The sequence below is a fragment of the Heterodontus francisci genome, chromosome 5 (assembly GCF_036365525.1).
Source record: "Heterodontus francisci isolate sHetFra1 chromosome 5, sHetFra1.hap1, whole genome shotgun sequence".
Lineage (NCBI taxonomy): Eukaryota > Metazoa > Chordata > Chondrichthyes > Heterodontiformes > Heterodontidae > Heterodontus > Heterodontus francisci.
In genome coordinates, this window is record NC_090375.1 from 85094066 (window position 1) to 85111877 (window position 17812).

Consider the following 17812-nt stretch of genomic DNA (forward strand, 5'->3'; position numbering starts at 1 on the left):
ACAAGATACAGATCAGACTGACGATGGTAAGAAATGTAGTATAAGTGTATCAAAGGGTTAATCTTGAGAGAATGTAAAGGTTACTGCCCACCGTGATGACGTAAGAGATCATGTGGGACAGACTCAAGAACAGTTACCGCATTGCTTTTGAAGGAGACACTCAGGCTAGTGTGGAGTGTATATATAGTTACTATACAATAAAGATTAATGTTTAAACAAAACAGTCTAAGAACTTCTCTGGCTAGACTCTATATGGCAGCAGCATAAAAAACCAAATATATAACATGAACAGCGCTGGGATCGAAGTTCTATATCCAGAAGAGAAAATTCGAAGCAACAATCATCCTTCAGCCAGAAGAGAAGAAACTTTAAAACAAGTAGCTGAAGAGAACAAACAAACAAACTACATGTCATAGAAGGCAGAGAAAAGCTCCAAAGAATGGAAGGGTGGCTGAAAAGCAAGCGATCAGGTGAGTCATTGTGCCGATGATCGAGAAATCTCAGTAAAATAAAAAGCCTTTGCAGAGCTTAAAAAAATAATTTTCTAAAGGCTCAGAGTGTGAGGGAGGGAGAGAAAAAACGGGGAAAACCCAATCCCTCACTTGTGTTGAATGCGAGGCTTAAGAGTGGGAAAACCTTGAAAGGCGTGCAGACTGAAAAATATGTGATAGTGAAAAGTAAGCGCGAGAAATCCCTGAACACAGCAGATTCTCCATTAATGCAGCTAAACTGAAGAGAGAAAAAATTAAAGCAGTCAAGCTTGTACAAAATAAATAAACTAGCTAAAAAAAGCAAAAAAGGGGAAAACCTTGAACTGTCTATTGAACAGCTCTGTCAATTCCAATAGGCAGCTGTGTAAACATACAAGTGAACTGCCGAAAGGGGAAGCCCCTACCAGAAGCTTATAAAAAACAAACAGGGAACAGTCAAGCACCTGCTACACTCCATCAAATCAAGCTAGCCTGACAAAATAGTTTCTTAAAGGGGAACATTCTAAAAAGTCTATAAAAATTTTTTAAAATGGATCAAAATTTGGGAATGCCAGAGTTTCAAAAGTCACGAGGGATCCAATCAGACTCAAAACTGGGTACTATGGAGGAAAAGGTTCCTCAGATATAGAATTCACTCGGAATTGGACAGCAGGTCCGAAACAGACCAAGTGAATACATTATTATATTTAATTGGTACTGTAGCAGATGATATAATAGTAAGACAGCATATTGATGAAGCATCAAAATTTGATGAACGCTTAAATGCATGTGATTCCTACTTCAATTTGCGCAGCAATAACAGTGCTGTGATGCAAAAAAATCCCACAGGTTTGAACAATGTCCCAATGAGCAGAATGCTTTTATTGCAGAAAAATAGGGCACTTCAGTAAGATAGGCTGGTATAAAATCGCGACTATCTCAACCTCTAAAAGGAAAAGAGAATAGAGAGGCAAATGAAGTTACGCAACCTCCTGCAGCAGATCAATTGAAATATTTTCTTGGTGAAATCAATGATCTGTAACAAACATTTTGGCCAGCAGCCATATATATCAATGGACACATCACTAATTTTAAACACGACACCGGAGCAATTGTGACAGTCCTGTCAGATAAAGAGCCGTGGCTATCCACGCATGTTCTGCAACCAACAGAAACTCAGTTACATGACCCAGGAGGTGTTGTACTTGAAGTAAAGGGGAAGTTACAAGTGACACTTCATTGGCATCCTCAAGCAACACTTCTGCTACCTAGACTGCTATGGAGGAGCCCTGCAGTGCTCAGCTGAGTGGGTCTCAAGATTTGTCTTTGTATGCAGAATCCTATACAACCTTGCCATCATGTGAGAACAGCCCTTGTCAAAACCTATCAGGTGAGAAGCTGAGGAGCAGGTGCACGAGCAGGAGGAGGCAGAGGAGTAAGAAGGGAGGCTGCAACCTAGACAGCTCCTTTCTGCCTGGGTTCTACCTGAACAAATAATTCATGAGCAATACCAGTAACCTCAACCCCAATTCACCAGCAGCCCAACATTCCTTACCTTTCCGCTGTCACTATCACATCATCATCTTTCCCACAATGCAAAAATAAAAGCCAACACAAAACACACATTCAAACCCAAATTTATAACTTAAATCATGGCATAGTATATTCACTTACCTCCATAACATCGCTTGATTCTGCCTCCGCTACATCTGCAGCTGAAATCCTCATTCATGCCTTTGTTACCTCTAGACTTGATTATTCCAACATACTGGCTTCCCATAATCCTCTGTAAACTTGAGGTTATCAAAAACTCTGCTGCCTGTATCCTTACTTGCACCAAGTCCCATTATTTAAATGGGGATAGACTATAGAATGGCGAGGTACAGAGGGACCTGGATGTCCTTGTACATGAAACACAGTTAGCATGGAGGTACAGCAAATTAGGACAGTAAATGGACTGTTGGCCTTTATTGCAAGGAGGAATGGAGTATTTTTAAAAATTTATTCCTGAGATGTGGCTAGGGCAATATTTATTGCCCATCCCCAATTACCACTGCAGTCCATTTGGGATTTTCACCCAGCGCCAGTGAAGGAATGGCAATAAATTTCCAAATCAGGATGGTGTATGGCTTGGAGGGGAACCTGCCTTGTCCTTCTAGGTGGTCGAGCTCATGGGTTTGGCAGATGCTGTCGAAGGAGCCTTGGTGCATTGCTGCAGTGCATCTTGTAGATGGTACACATTGCTGCCACTGTACATCAGCGGTGGAGGGAGTGAATGTTTGTGAATGGGGTGACAATCAAGTGGGCTGCTTTGTCCTGGATGATGTCAAGCTTCTTGAGTACTGTCAGAGCTGCAACCATCCAGGCAAGTGGAGAGTATTCCATCACACTCCTGACTTGTACCTTGTAGATGGTGGGTAGGAGACAGGAACAGTGCCCATCTCCCACTCAATTTTACTCCCCACAGCTCCCAGCCCACTCAGAGGGAGGGCCTAAAATTCTGGCAAGCATCTCATCTTTTGACCTGGCACGTTATAGCCTTCTGGACTCCACACTGAATTCAACTATTTTGGATCATAACGTCAACCCCTATTGTTCCATGTTTCTTTGCTGGTTTGGTTTTTGATCTGGTTTCGCTCTTATTTCATTTAGTTGGTGCTCAGATGGCAGCTATCCTGATATTTACACCTGCGCCATCCTCACTTGCCCCATTACCACTCCCTTTGGCCTTGCAACATGAAACCTTTTGCCATTTCATCTCTCCTATCCTCCACCCAATCACAGACTTTCGCTTTTTGTTCTTTTTCCCCACCCTCCCCCTTTCACTTGCTGAAAACCTATTACATTTCTAACCTTTCCAAGTTTGACTGAAAGGTCACTAACCTGAAACGTCAACGGTTTCTCTCCACCGATGCTACCTGACCCGCTGCGTATTGCCAGCATCTGCTATTTTGAAATCAGGATTACTGTGAAGAACCTTGTAAGTATAGATAGGATCACTGCTTTAATGACTAAATAAGTCAATTACATAGGATTCTATCCTTTTAGCTGTTGTATTAGCAATTTTTTTCTGCAGTTCCATTCATTTTGCTGTGAAAATCACATCACTGGCAGCTTTAGCTGTTGCAAGAGATTCCTAGAGTTGATGCTTAGCAATATTGCCTTATTCCAGGGAAAGAAAACATGCTTTTATTGACAATTTCCAAAATGGCAATTAGTATTAAAAAATGTGTACTTCAATATAGGTTAGACTTGTATAAAAAAAGCTCATGTCAAAACTAATCAAACTTAATTTGGGCAGACATTAGTTCCTTACTGTATGTAACCTAGCATTTACAAAAGTCATTGCAAGGAGGATGCAGCTCCCACAGAAAACTGAAAGAACCAGCCCACAACTTCACCAGTTTTTTTTTTTAAAATAGCTGTGGAGTTTCACGTTCTTCTTTCTTCAATCGCGACCGTTTATTTATCAGTTCAGACAGGCAAATAGAAGTACTACAGAGCCATTTCCATCTTGATAGTTGGGTGTGGATCATAACCTTCTAACTTGAAGTCTTCTGGTTTGAAGTCGTTAATATTTTCCACATTGCGCAAGATCTTCAATTTTGGAAAAGGTCTGGGTTCACGATGGAGCTGTGAAGTAGAACATGTGTGGAGTTTTTACGAAGTTTGTGTTGTAAAATACACAAATTATGACTGCTACAAATTTGTGCATGTAACAATGCAATTTTTTGTAAATCAAAAGCTTAAAAAGCTAAAACTGATTTTTTTAAAAAAACAGTATAATAAAGCGTTACATTCCCACGCATACTTTCCTACAGCAGCCATGTGAATTTTGCATGCAAAGTTAGAGTGATATATACACCTTTTCATATTAAAAGGAACCTCATACTACTCTCCCCAAGCACCAAGACAATGGAATAGGCTCCCAGTAAGTGCCCTGGAGGTTTTTCTACATTAAAGGCTCTCGATAAATGACTAAACACAAATTGTCTCAGCCAGTGTAATAACACACAGACCAAGGGAGGGCCACAGTTCACTGAGTTAGCAGACTTCAACTGACGCATCAAGGGGAGCTACAATTGGCCTTAGAATCCCCGGGAAGTAGCAAGGTTGGGTGGGAGCGGGGGGAAAAGATGGAAATATCGGGGGGACGGTTAAGGCAGCGGCGGTGGGGAGAGGGTAGAGACGGGAGGGGGAAGTACAGGGTGGGAGTACTTGGGGGGACAAAGTAAGGGATGGGAGAGGCAGTACAGGTGAGGCTAGTTGGGAGGGGGTGGTTGGGAGGAGGGTGAGGGAGTCAGGAGGGTGGGGTGGAAGATACAAGTGGGTAGAGTTCAAGTTCCTGATTATCCTTTAACTTTCATGGTTGAATATCCCTTTGATATCCATCATTGACACACGTGAATAATATTTCTTTGAGGGGGACATTTTGGTGCCTGACAATTGTGGAATGAAACAGTTAAGAAGTCAATGTTTCTTAGAGATCTGGAGAGGAGGTAGAATATAAAATATCTTTATATAAAGTTAAAATATACCTGCTTAACATAAATTTATAAAGTTAGATGATAGACACAATGAAACATCATAGTTAGCGTGCTTTTGAGACTATAGATGAGACACCTGTACAATGAAACAAGTATGGATTAATTTCCTTAAGCTTAACTTCAGTTCCCTTCAAGGGTTAGGGGGAGCCTTTAAGGCTTAGTTTGGGGTCGGTTGGCTGCCATTGATTTAATTTTCACATCCACACAAAAAAAAGGACTGAATGACAAAATGTGGTTCCCAAAAACCTGGTAAAAATACCCGAATCCAAAGTTATAAGAACATAATTTGTTTGACTTCAGTCACCCATAGGATACTGTGCGGAATTGACAAAGTGTGCGTGATCTGTGGAAAGAACAGACTTGAACTGCCTTCTCGTTACATACTTAAGAATCAAATTTCAATGGATTTCTCCCAATCATCTGCTTCAAATTAAACAGTCAATCGAGAAAGCCCATGACAGAATTTAATTTCTGTATTGACATTAATCAGCTTCAAAATATCTCTCAATGCTCATGCACTCAGATCCATTTGGGATTAAACACTGAAGTGCCACAAATACACAGTCTACTCCTCTTAATTTGAAGTTGGTTAATTCAAATCTGTTAGAGATTTAAAAAAAACATTAACATTGTTTAATTCACATTATTGGCTAATTAAATATTTTATTAAAAAACTTGTTCAAACCAAGAATATGCAGTAATATCTTCGAATTCATTTAAAATGGAAGCGCCTTCAATTCCAACTCAAGATTAGTCAGATTATTGAAGTTTTTAATCCCTCGTTTCTTGTGATATGACTGGATTTCAGTTCTATACGAAATTCGACTGTGAATGTGACAGATTTGGGTACATCTTTTACCGTAACTACTGACAGGGATTAGTGCTTTCAGCTCAGTGGACTGGAATCCATTTGGATTAAAAATTAGAGTTGCGCATGCTGGGAACGCTTGCATGTTTTGTCATCTGATCTGCACAAAGTGTGCATAAACCACCATTTTAAAAAGCTCATCAAATAGGTCCTGGAAAAAAGTGATAAAAAGGAATCTAATGATTAGATTAGATGATTAGATTAGAGATACAGCACTGAAACAGGCCCTTCGGCCCACCGAGTCTGTGCCGACCATCAACCACCCATTTATACTAATCCTACACTAATCCCATATTATGGACTACTTGAGAAGGTTTGGATCATCATTCAATGATGTATGCAATGAGCCTAGGCATTGAAAGAGTTATGAAACAGGTACACACGGAAGCAGTTCAGGATACTTAGTGAGCCATATTAGTGCTAATCCGATCCTACAAATTGCACATTAAAAAAATCAATAGTGGCAATAGTTCACTGGACAACAGGGGTAGAAATTTCATTTGTTCCTCATAGTTTTCCACCTCACTGAAACACAAATTCTTAGAGGGCTTCACAGGGTAGATGCTGAAAGATAGTTTCTCCTGGCTGGAGAGTTTAAAGTTAGGGGCCATGGTCTCAGGATATTGGGTCGACCATTTAAGACTAAGATAATATGTAATTTCTTCGCTCAGAGAGTTGTGGACCTTTGGGATTCTCTACCCCAGCGAGCTGTAGATGCTCAGTCACTCAAGTCAGCAGACTTTTGGGTACAAAAGGAATAGTGATATGGGGGTGTGGCAGGAAAGCAGAGTTGATGTAAACATAGACATAGAAAATAGGAGGAGTAGGCCATTCGGCCCTTCAAGCCTGCTCCGCCATTCATTATGATCATGGCTGATCATCCAACTCAGTAACCTGTTCTGGCTTTCGCTCCATACTATTTGATCCCTTTAGACCCAAGGGGTATATCTAACTCCTTCTTGAAAACATACAATGTTTTGGCCTCAACTGCTTTCTGTGGTAGTGAATTCCACAGGCTCACCACTCTCCAGGTCAAGGAATTTCTCCTCATCTCAGTCCTGAAAGGTTTACCCCGTATCCTTAGACTATGATCCCTGGTTCTGGACTCCCCCACCATCGGGAACATCCTTCCTGCATCTACCTTGTCAAGTCCTGTTAGAATTTTATAGGTTTCTATGAGATCCCCCCTCACTCTTCTGAACTCCAGGGAATATAACCCTAACTGACTCAATCTCTCCTCATACATCAGTCCCACCATCCCAGGAATCAGTCTGGTAAACCTTCGCTGCATTCCCTCTATAGCAAAAACATCCTTCCTCAGATAAGGAGACCAAAAGTGCACATGCTAATTTTACATGCTAATCTCATGTGGGACTTTGTTGAAAGCCTTCTGAAAGTCCAAACAAACCACATCCACTGGCTCCCCCTCATCAACTCTACTAGTTACATCCTCGAAGAATTCTAGTAGATTTGTCTAGCATGATTTCCCTTTCGTAAATCCATGCTGACTCTGCTCGATTCTACCACTGTTCTCCCTGTGCTCTGCTGCAAAATCTTTGATAATGGACTCTAGAATTTTCCCCAACACTGACGTCAGGCTGACTGGTCTATAATTCCCTGTTTTCCCTCTATCTCCCTTTTTAAATAGTGGGGTTACATTAGCTACCCTCCAATCTGTAGGAACTGTTCCAGAGTCTATAGAATCTTGGAAGATGACCACCAATGCATCCACTATTTCTAGGGCCACTTCAAGTACTCTGGGATGCATACCATTAGGCCCTGGGGATTTATCAGCCTTCAATCCCATCAATTTCCCCAACACTATTTCTCTACTAATACTGATTTCTTTCAGTTCCTCTCTCACTAAGCCCAGCGTTCCCCAACATTTCTGGTATGATATTTGTGCCCTCCTTTGTGAAGCCTGAACCAAAGTATGCATTTAGTTTGTCAGCCATTTCTTTATTCCCCATAATAAATTCCCCCGTTTGACTGTAAGGGACCATCATTTGTCTACACCTATCTTTTTCTCTTCACATACCTATAGAAACTTTTACAGTCAGTTTTTATGTTCTCTGCAAGCTTGCTCTAGTACTCTGTTTTCCCCTTCTTAAATCAATCCCTTGGTCCTCCTGTGCTGAATTCTAAACTGCTCCCAATCCTCATGTCTGATGTTTTTCCTGGCAGATTTATATGCCTCTTCCTTGGATCTAATGCTATCTCTAAATTCCCTTGTAAGCCATGGTTTGGCTACCTTTCCCTTTTTACTTTTGTGCCAGACAGGGATAATCAATTGTTGCAGTTCATCCATGCGCTCTTTAAATGTTTGCCATTGCCTATCCACCGTCATCCCTTTAAGTAACATTTCCCAATCCGTCATGGCCAACTCGCGCCTCATAACGTCGTAGTTTCCTTTAAGATTCAGAACCCTAGTCTCAGAATCAAGTAGGTCACTCTCCATCTTGGTGAAGAATTCTATCATATTATGGTCGCTCGTCCCCAAGGGGTCTCGTGCCACTACATTGTCAAATATTCCTCTCTCATTACACAATACCCAGTCTAGGATAGCCTGTTTTTTAGTTGGTTCCTCAATGTATTGGTCCAGAAAACCATGCCGTATACACTCCAAGAATTTTTCCTCTACGGTATTGTGACTAATGTGGATAATCTTAATGAATGATGGACCGGATGAGGGGCTGTATGGCCTACTTCTGCTTCTATTTCTTATTATTCCAGTGCAATCGAACCAGCCCAAAAGATCGAGGAACGTCAAACACACGTTTGGTATGCCCATAAAAACTCATGTTCGTTTTTTCTGCAACTTTTTATGCTGGTTCAAGATTCAATTTGCCTGAATGAGGCCCCACCCACAGACTAGCCACACCCCCACTCAAAATTGTGAGGTTCTGCCAGTTGGGGAAGGCTCTTCAAATTGTGCAGGCTTGTTTTAGAAGTTTTTCTTTCATTTAACATTTATTATGAAAAACTTACAAGTGTACTAATGAATTAAGTGGTTCAGTAAAGCTTTTTCATGAAATCATTCAGTAATTTCAGGTTACTCACACATAGAAGATTGGAACCCTTATTAAAATTGCTTATTTTTGATAAACCCATTTTTAGCTGTAATAAAACTGCATCAGGTTACCACTCAAATGCATCAAGGAACTTATTAATGGAAAAAAAAAAGAGACGATTATGTTCTATTATGCTGCCAGGTTGCACTGGCTCACAGAAGTTAAGTTCGCGATTATACAAATAATTTTTTGCGGAAACACGAACCATATTGTTAATCAGCGCAATTTGGTTGCAAATTCCTGATTACACCCAAAGCAGAAGCCCTTGGTATTTGTATTTGGGAGGGCCACTTACAGTAGGGAAACCATCACAGGCACTCCAAGATAACAGTGCAGGAGACCCATCTAAAAATTGATTAGAATTCACGCTCGTTTTCTGTAGCCAAAGGTTGAATTTGACAATCCAGCAGTAGAGATTTTTTTAAATCAAATGTATAGAAGAGAGAAATTGCTGGAATAATTATTCTGTTTTTCAGTTTGCAGTGTTAACATGGTTATGAAATTGAACATTCCTTTCCAGATAGCCATTCCACTTTGCACCCTATACCCTTGCGATTTACAGATGAAGCACTCTGTACTTGGAAGAACTTGCAAATAGGGACAGAATTATGTTTACTTCAGCTCATTGAAAGTGCATTTACCTGAATCTTCAATGCCTCAATATGGTTCTTGTAAATATGAGCATCACCCAATGTGTGTACAAAATCACCAGGCTGGAAGGAGAGAAAACTGTCATTAGAAGTCTATCTAAGCACCTGTGGAGCATTTGTCACTGCAGGTTATCTAGTCAAGGAATTTTGTTACATTTGCCAAACCTTATGGAAAAGTCATTAACCTGGTTATGGAGAAGACAGACCAGTGGTCGGATACTGGCCAAACTGACCACTGCCTTTTTATGGTGATTGTACCTCCACTAAACGACCACGCAAAGTTACTTCACTCTTCCCTCAGCAGTTACCAGAAAACAGAACATGTTTTGCCAAAGTCAATATTACCACCGGAAATGATAATGGAGGAGAAAAATTTAGACTTTGCATAAGATAGAGTAACAGAAGATTTAAAACAAACTTGTGCTACCAAGCCAAAGATACTATGATATCGTGTTGTGCAAAACAAAAGCTGCAGTGAGTTTCAATACTCTGTAACCAAAGTAGGCAGGAGAAAAATGCAGTAATTGCAGATTAACACAAACTCTTATATAAATCAAAGATGTTAGCAATACAGCTATCAGTGGGTGAGCAATTAAAAAAAACACTATTTCACATTATATTTCTGTTGCTAAATTACTTAAATATCAAATTCACTTTTCTTACCCAAGAAGCTAAAATGTTATGCACAGCATTAGGAAGGTGCCAAACAGCTAATCTAAAAAGAAAATACTGTTTCTTTTGCAGAATTCCATTTTTAGGAAGGAGTGGCCCAGAAATTACAATGAGAGTTAACTGCGAGGCCATAAGCATGCACCATTATAATGGAAATCTGACAGCAACTTCGAGTATGCAATGTACAATTAAACGTGGAAATCCAGAGTTTGCTGACAGATGCTTGCTCTTTCGACCTGCAAGTCCCTACTCAAGAATCTGCACACAGGCAACAGATGCATGAAGGTTGTTGGACAACTGTGTCGGGACAGGGACTGTCCTCAGGCAGCAGCATGTGACTGAGCAGTCCTCTCCAGGATACTCTCTGCTGACCCCAATGGGGAGGGGGATAGAAAAGGTGCCCTAAAAATAGGCTGTCCCACTTTCTCTTGGCTGGGAAAGCACACCCAGCAGGATCATTAATTTTGGGGTCAAAGAAAGAAAACTCCAACTTTTACAACTTGGAATGTTCGAACACTCAGACAATCTCAAGAGTGATCGTCTGGAAAGAAGAACTGCAATCATATCACACGAGCTATCAAGACTCCAAACTAACATAGTTACCCTCAATGAGACCCGCCTTCCTGGGGAGGGGCAGTTGAAGGACCAAGCAGGCAGATACAACTTCTACTGGAAAGGAAAGGCCGACAGCAACATTGCGTCCACAGAGTTGGCTTTGCCACAACTCCTCAACCACAAACAAAAGTCATGATACTTCACTTATAGCTTAGGCATAACTAATATGCGGTCATCAGTGCTCATGTCCTGACCAGTGACTCTGATGAAGGTGTTAAGAAAAAGTTCTATTGACCTTGAATCCTCACTGCCATGACAAAAGAAAAAAAATCATCCTTCTGGGGAACTTTAATGCCAGGGCTGGCTGTGACTCCAAAGTCTGGAGAAGAACCATTGGAAAAAAATGGGGTGGGAAAAGGCAATGCAACTGGCTTTCGACTGCTAACAAGTGTGCTCAGTATGGTGTCATTATAACAAACACCCTCTTCTGCCAGAAGGATAAACATAAAACCATCTGGAGACATCCTAGATCAAAGAATTGGCAACTCCTGGATTATATCATTGTCCGGGTCAAAGATCCAAAGTGATGTCTGCATCAATTGATCAACGCGGGCGACTGATGCCTGCTGGACAGATCACCGGCTTGTTCAAATCAGTAATGAACATCTACCTAGCACCAAAACATTGCAAGGCCCAAAAGACCAAGAGGAAGATCAATGTCCCAGCCCTAAAAAAAGCTCAACCAAAGAGAGAAATTCCAAATGTAGCTCACGACCAATCTGGAAAAACTTCACACATACATCTCAATTCCAGAACAGTGGGATCAAATAAAGTCAGCTATACTAGACTCTAGTGCCCAGACCATTGGGTATGGACATCACCATCACAAAGACTGGTTCGACAAAAATGCTGTAATATGTGATCGCTTGGACAAAAACTAGCAGTCTTCATTGCCTGACAGAACAACCCAAGGTCGCAAGTCAAGAAGGCAGTATACCAACAGCACAAAGCTGACGCCCAAAAACAGATCCAGAAGATAAAGGACGTGTGGTGGGAAGAGAGCCCGAGAGATCCAACAGCACAATCATCCATCATGACACATGAAGATTTTTTGAAGGCACCAGGGCCAGCTACACACCTAGGTCAAGTGGACAAAACCCCCTTCATTCATAGGATGGCATTCCTCTTCTTAAAGATGACAATGCCATCTGTAAATGCTGGAAATAATATTTTGAACTCCTCCGCAACTGTGAATCCACAGCGGCAGCTGACACCCTCCAGGCTATCCCCCAGTGCCCTGTGGTAGAATCCATAGGTGAACAACCATCGATGGGAGATCCGCAACAAGCAATCAAACAAATGAAAAACAACAAAGCCTGTGGCCCCAATGGTATTCCAGCTGACGTCTTCAAAACTGGCAGACTTTTGCTCACATCAGGACTCCATGCACTCATCCTATGGATTTGTGAGGTAAAAGAACTCCCCCCTGACTTCAGGAATGCAACAACTGTACCTATCTTCAAGGAGGGAGATAAATCATGTTGTGAAACTGTGGAGGTATTTCCCTCTTGTCCATAGCAGGGAAAATCCTGACATGCATTCTCCTGACCTGCCTATACCTGTGGCTGAGGAAATTCTCCCAGAGACACAATGTGGTTTTGTTGCCAGAGAAATCCAAGAAAAATGTCAAGAACAACATTAGGAACTCTTCATTGCATTCATCAGCCTGATCAAAGCATTTGACTCAGTAAATTGTGAGGCTCTGTGGATTATGCTCCAATGATTTGGATCTCCAAGAAACTTCATCACAATCCTGAAATTGCTTCATGACGTGATTACAACCATTTGGAGTGGGTGATCTGAAATAGACGCCTTCAAAATCTAGACTGGGGTTAAGCAAGGCGGTGTGGTAGCCCCATCCTATTCACAATCTACCCGACAGTGGCTAATACAGCCTTCTGTATTAAATACCATCTGTATGGAAGGTCTTTAACCTCAGTTGCCTCCATGTCAAAACTAAACTTACCACCAGATATACATCAGCTAGTTTGCAGATGACTGCAATGTTGTTGCCCATTCTGTACCAGATCTGCAAGCCACCCTCAATCTCTTCAATTCTGCACAGAAGAAACTCAGCCTGCCCTTGAACATTGCCAAAACAAAACTCATATTAACCCACACCTGGTCCTCCAAATATTTCACCTCCCACACATATTGAAGGACACACTCTGGAATATGTTGAGCACTTCTCCTACCTTGGCAGTTACCTCTCAAAAGACCACCATTGATGAGGAGATTCAACACTGGATCAGCTCTGCCAATTCAGACTTCTACAAATTACGGCAGTGAATGTTTGACAACAAAGACCTCCGTAGATCAACAAAAGTCTTCCAATACAGAGCAGTTGTTGTCACCACGCTCCTGTACTGCAGTGACACACAAGCGCTAGAGAAATTCCATCAGCAATAGCTCTGCCACATCATCTGGATTCAATGGGAGGACCATCAAACAAATGCTAGTGTCCTTCTTGAAGCCAGATCACAAGCATTCAGGCAAAACCCCTGCCAAATAAATTCTAATCGACTGGCCACTGCGCCTGCTTGGCTGAAAATCATCTCCCCTGCCCGATCTTGTTCTCAACTCTGAAATGACCAACGGTCTGGGGAGGACAAAGATAACGCTTCAAAGACACTATGAAAGACTCGTCGAAACACGGCTGTATTGACCTTAAGGATTGGGAGGTATTTGCTACCAATCACTCAGAATGGTGACAACTTGTCCACCAAGCTGCATCACGCTTTGAGTCCCAATGCCTTAATGATGAGGCAGAGAAGGGAAGAAAAGGAAGCAAATCCTGCACTCCGGATCCTACTACCTCAGGGGTTATCCTGCCCCATGCACCCAAAGATCTGTGGGTCGGAAATCCGCCTGCTTAGTCACAAGACGACCCATGGCACAAAGGCCCAACCCTGGGTAGATGTCGTCCTCGATTTGAGGGACTGCCAATGTCTGAACACTCCCAGGCCCTGAAGTGTGGAGTCTCATTCTCTAAGAAAGCGTTGGAAAATTTTCTGAAAATAAAAATATTTTTAAAAACTTAGTCTAATCGCTTACCTCTCTCCATTAATCCCATCTGTATTTCCCAATCGTTATTTCACTTTCTGTAAAACATTTGAATTTGATTTATATTTCCTGCTTTGGACTCTGTGGCTGGAATTTTACCAGCCCCTTGACGACAGGCTGGGAGCGGGAAGGCTGGCAAAATAGCACAGGAAGGCATCAGGTACATGCCCAGCATCTTTCCCCCGCCATGCCATTTTACCACTGACGGGAAAGCTGGCAGACGTGCCTCACGTCAGGAAGGTGTGCGACTTGGAGGGGAATTTGCAGGTGGTGTTCGCATGTATCTGCTGCCCGTGTCCTAGGTTGTAGAAGTCGCAGGTTTGGAAGGTGCTGTCTTACTCGAAGGAGCTTTGGTGCATTGCATCTTGTATATAGTACACACTGCTGCCACTGTGCGTTGGTGGTGAAAGGGGTGCCAGCGAAGTGAGCTGCTTCGTCCTGGATGGTGTCGAGCTTCAAGTGTTGTTGGAGCTGCACCCACCCAGGCAAGTGGACAGTATTCCACCACACTCCTGACTTGGCCTTGTAGATGGTGGACAGGCACTGTGAACACAGGTGGAGAGTTTCTTGCCACAGAATTCCCAGTCTTCACCTGCTCTTGTAGCCATATTTATGTGGCTGGTCCAGTTCAGTTTCTGGTCAATGGTGACCCCAAGATGTTGATAGCATGGGATTCAACAATGATAATGCCATTGAACATCAAGGGAAGATGGTTAGTTTCTCTTGTGTTTGAGATGCTCGTTGCTTGGCACTTGTGGTGAGAATGTTACTTGCCACTTATCAGCCCAAGCCTGGATGTTGTCCAGGTCTTGCTGCATTTCTACCTGGACTGCATCTGTATCGGAGGAGTCACGAATGGTACTTAACACTGTGCAATCATCAAAGAACATCCACACTTCTGACCTTATGATGGACGGAAGGTCATTGACGAAGCAGCTGAAGATGGCTGGGCCTAGGACACCAGCCTGAGGAACTCCTGCAGTGATGTCCTGGGACTGAGATGACTGACTTCCAATAACCACAACCATCACTCTCACCACACCTGCAATTCAGCTCTTTTGTGCATGTTTGTACCAAGGCTATAATGAGGTCAGGAGCTGAGTGGCCCTAAAGGAACCCAAACTGAGGGTCAGGGAGCAGGTTATTGATAAGTGCCACTTGACAGCACTGTTGATGACATCACTTTGCTGATGTTGGGAAGTAGACAGATAGGGCAGTAATTGGCCGGGTTGAATTTCTCCTGCTTTCTGTGCACAGGACATACCTGGGTAATTTTCCACATTGCTGGGTAGATGCCAGTGTTGTAGCTGTACTAGAACAGCCTGGATAGGGGCGAGGCTAGTTCTGGAGCACAGGTCTTCAGTACTATTGCTGGAATGTCAGGGCCCAAAGTCTTTGCAGAAACCAGTGCCTTCAGCCGTTTCTGGACCATCATCTCATTTTTAGGTCTGCCTGGTGCTGCTCCTGGCATGCTCTCTGCACTCTTCATTGGACCAGGGTTGGTCCCCCACTTAATGGTAGAGGGGGGGATATGCTGGGCCATGAGGTTACAGATTGTGGTTGAATACAATTCTTCTGCTGATGGCCCACAGCGCCTCATGGATGCCCAGTTTCGAGTTGCTAGATCGGTTTGAAATTATCCCATTTAACACAGCGGTAGTGCCACACAACACCGATGATTGGTACCTTCAGTGTGAAGACTGGACTTCGTCCCAACAAGGACTGTGCAGCGGTCACTCCTCCCAATACTGTCATGGACAGATGCATCTGCGACAGTAGATTGGTGAGGACGAGGTCAAGTAGGTTTTTCCCTCATGTTGCTTCCCTCACCACCTGCCGCAGACCCAACCGAGCAGCTATGTCCTTTAGGACTCAGCCAGCTCAGTCAGTAGCAGTGCTACCGAGCCACTCTTGGTGATGGACATTGAAGTCCCCCACCCAGAGTACATTTTGTACCCTGGCTACCCTCAGTGCTTCTTCCAATTGATGTTCAACATGGGGAAGCACTGATTCATCAGCTGAGGGGGGGCTCCGGCAGCTGGACTTCAGGCGCTATCATAAAATTCAGCCCTGTATCTGAGGATTCTTCAATCTGATTGGTTGAAGAGCCTCGCTGTTGCTTGCCCAGCTCACAGCCGTCACCAATCCCCTGCACAGGGCGCCACACTCAAAAAGACACCAGATTAGAAGAAAGCCCCACTAACAAGCCTGTGCAAAAACTGTAGGCAGCTGTCAGCAAGGCAAATGGCAAGCGCCATTACTTCATCTCCAAGAGCAAAATCCGGATTGGATCAACATCGGTCTTCATTCCCACTGTGAGACCTTAGTGAGAATGAATTTCCACTGCATTAATTCCATCAATGCTTTTAATCAAATTACCAATTGGCTTGGTTGATAGCACTCACAAGAGAGTCAAAAAGAATGGAAAAAGAGACAAAGACCTGAGTATATAATCATTACAAGTGCTGCACTATCCCAGATACTGCCCTTTAGATGAAATATTAAATGTACAACCTGTTGGCCCTGATGGAGATAAGAAATTCCCAGTGAACTATTTAAAAGGACAGGGAGTTCTCCCAGTACCATGGCCAACATGCCTCCCTCAATCAATACCACCAGGAAGAGAGATTCACTGGTCACTGATGTAATTTGCTTTCTGCAGGGTATTAATGCATTATATTTGCCTACTTCTAAGTGCTTTGGTATGGGTAACATGTTTATATAAATACAAACAATCTCAAAGTACCTTTAGTCCTGTGACATGTGCGATCATGTATGTCAGCAATGAGTAGCTGGCAATATTGAATGGGACACCAAGGCCCATATCGCCTGACCTTTGATACAGCTGACAGGACAGCTCTCCATTGACCACATAGAACTGGCACAGAGCATGGCAGGGAGGTAGAGCCATCTGAGGAAGATCTGGAGAAACAATGAGGAGGATCAGGAAAGAATGCAACAGCTATTTATAGTAAAAAAAAAACACAGCTGGAATTTGCTTTATTACACTGAAATGATATACAAGGCTTGTACATTCACTGAAATTCAAACTAGTATCTGGCTCTCAGTGTTAAGTGTTCTAATAAACTCCATATAGCTTTGTTGCCATGTTTCCAGACTGCTTGACGAGATGACATGTTGCAATTTCATTCAGTTAGCGGAGCTAAGGATAAAAGCTTTATCTTGCCACTAACATACCATTTTATTGATTGCATATAGTGACATTAACAAAACCATAAAAACTTCAACACCAAAAGGCTGCCAGTTAAGTATAGATCACATTTACGCATCTACTAGCTCCAATCAGGGGCTATATCACCGACACTTTCATATTTTTCTTCAAGCATTTAACCAATTTCCTCTTCAATGCTTTGGTTGCCTTTGCTTCAATAACCACTTATGTACATGTTCAAGCTCACTTGCTCAATAGTTTTGAACTGTAGTTTGTAAAATTTGCCATTTCCTCCAAACATATTTTTAGCTTTACATTCTTTTACAAGGCTTGCACATAATCAAATCCTCTTCATCCTTTGCTGTCCCCACCACCAACCCAAAAAAAGAGAGGTCGTGTGTATGGAAAATCTATACAAAGTCCTACACAAACAGGTAACCCATATCATATGTTAAGTACGGTTTATCTTCCCAGTCTTTGTAAATGAATTAAACTAGCTACTCTTTAATGTTTCCTAATTTCATTTTCTATTTTTTGCCCATTTGGTCCCCAAATCTGCTGCTGAGGTACAGTTTCACAGGTACCGATGACCCTTTGATAATCTCAACTGACTACTGACTCTTCAGCTGTGAGCCTGGACACTAGGTGTCAGCGATCCATTTGAATAGGGGGCGGGGGTGGGGG

The 17812-nt window shown here is 42.5% G+C and overlaps 1 protein-coding gene across 1 annotated transcript in view; it reads right to left on the minus strand.

The window, feature by feature from the left end:
- Nucleotides 1-1334: 1334 nt before the first annotated feature.
- The window catches only part of tyms (thymidylate synthetase), a 42793-nt gene continuing 26315 nt past the window's right edge, over nucleotides 1335-17812 (minus strand). Inside the window, exons 5-7 of the mRNA XM_068031710.1 lie at nucleotides 16703-16878; nucleotides 9598-9669; nucleotides 1335-4103 (exon numbers count right to left, since the gene is read on the minus strand). Coding sequence (XP_067887811.1) covers nucleotides 3966-4103; nucleotides 9598-9669; nucleotides 16703-16878 — 386 coding nt within the window. The 3' untranslated portion in view covers nucleotides 1335-3965. The remainder of the gene's footprint in view (nucleotides 4104-9597; nucleotides 9670-16702; nucleotides 16879-17812) is intronic.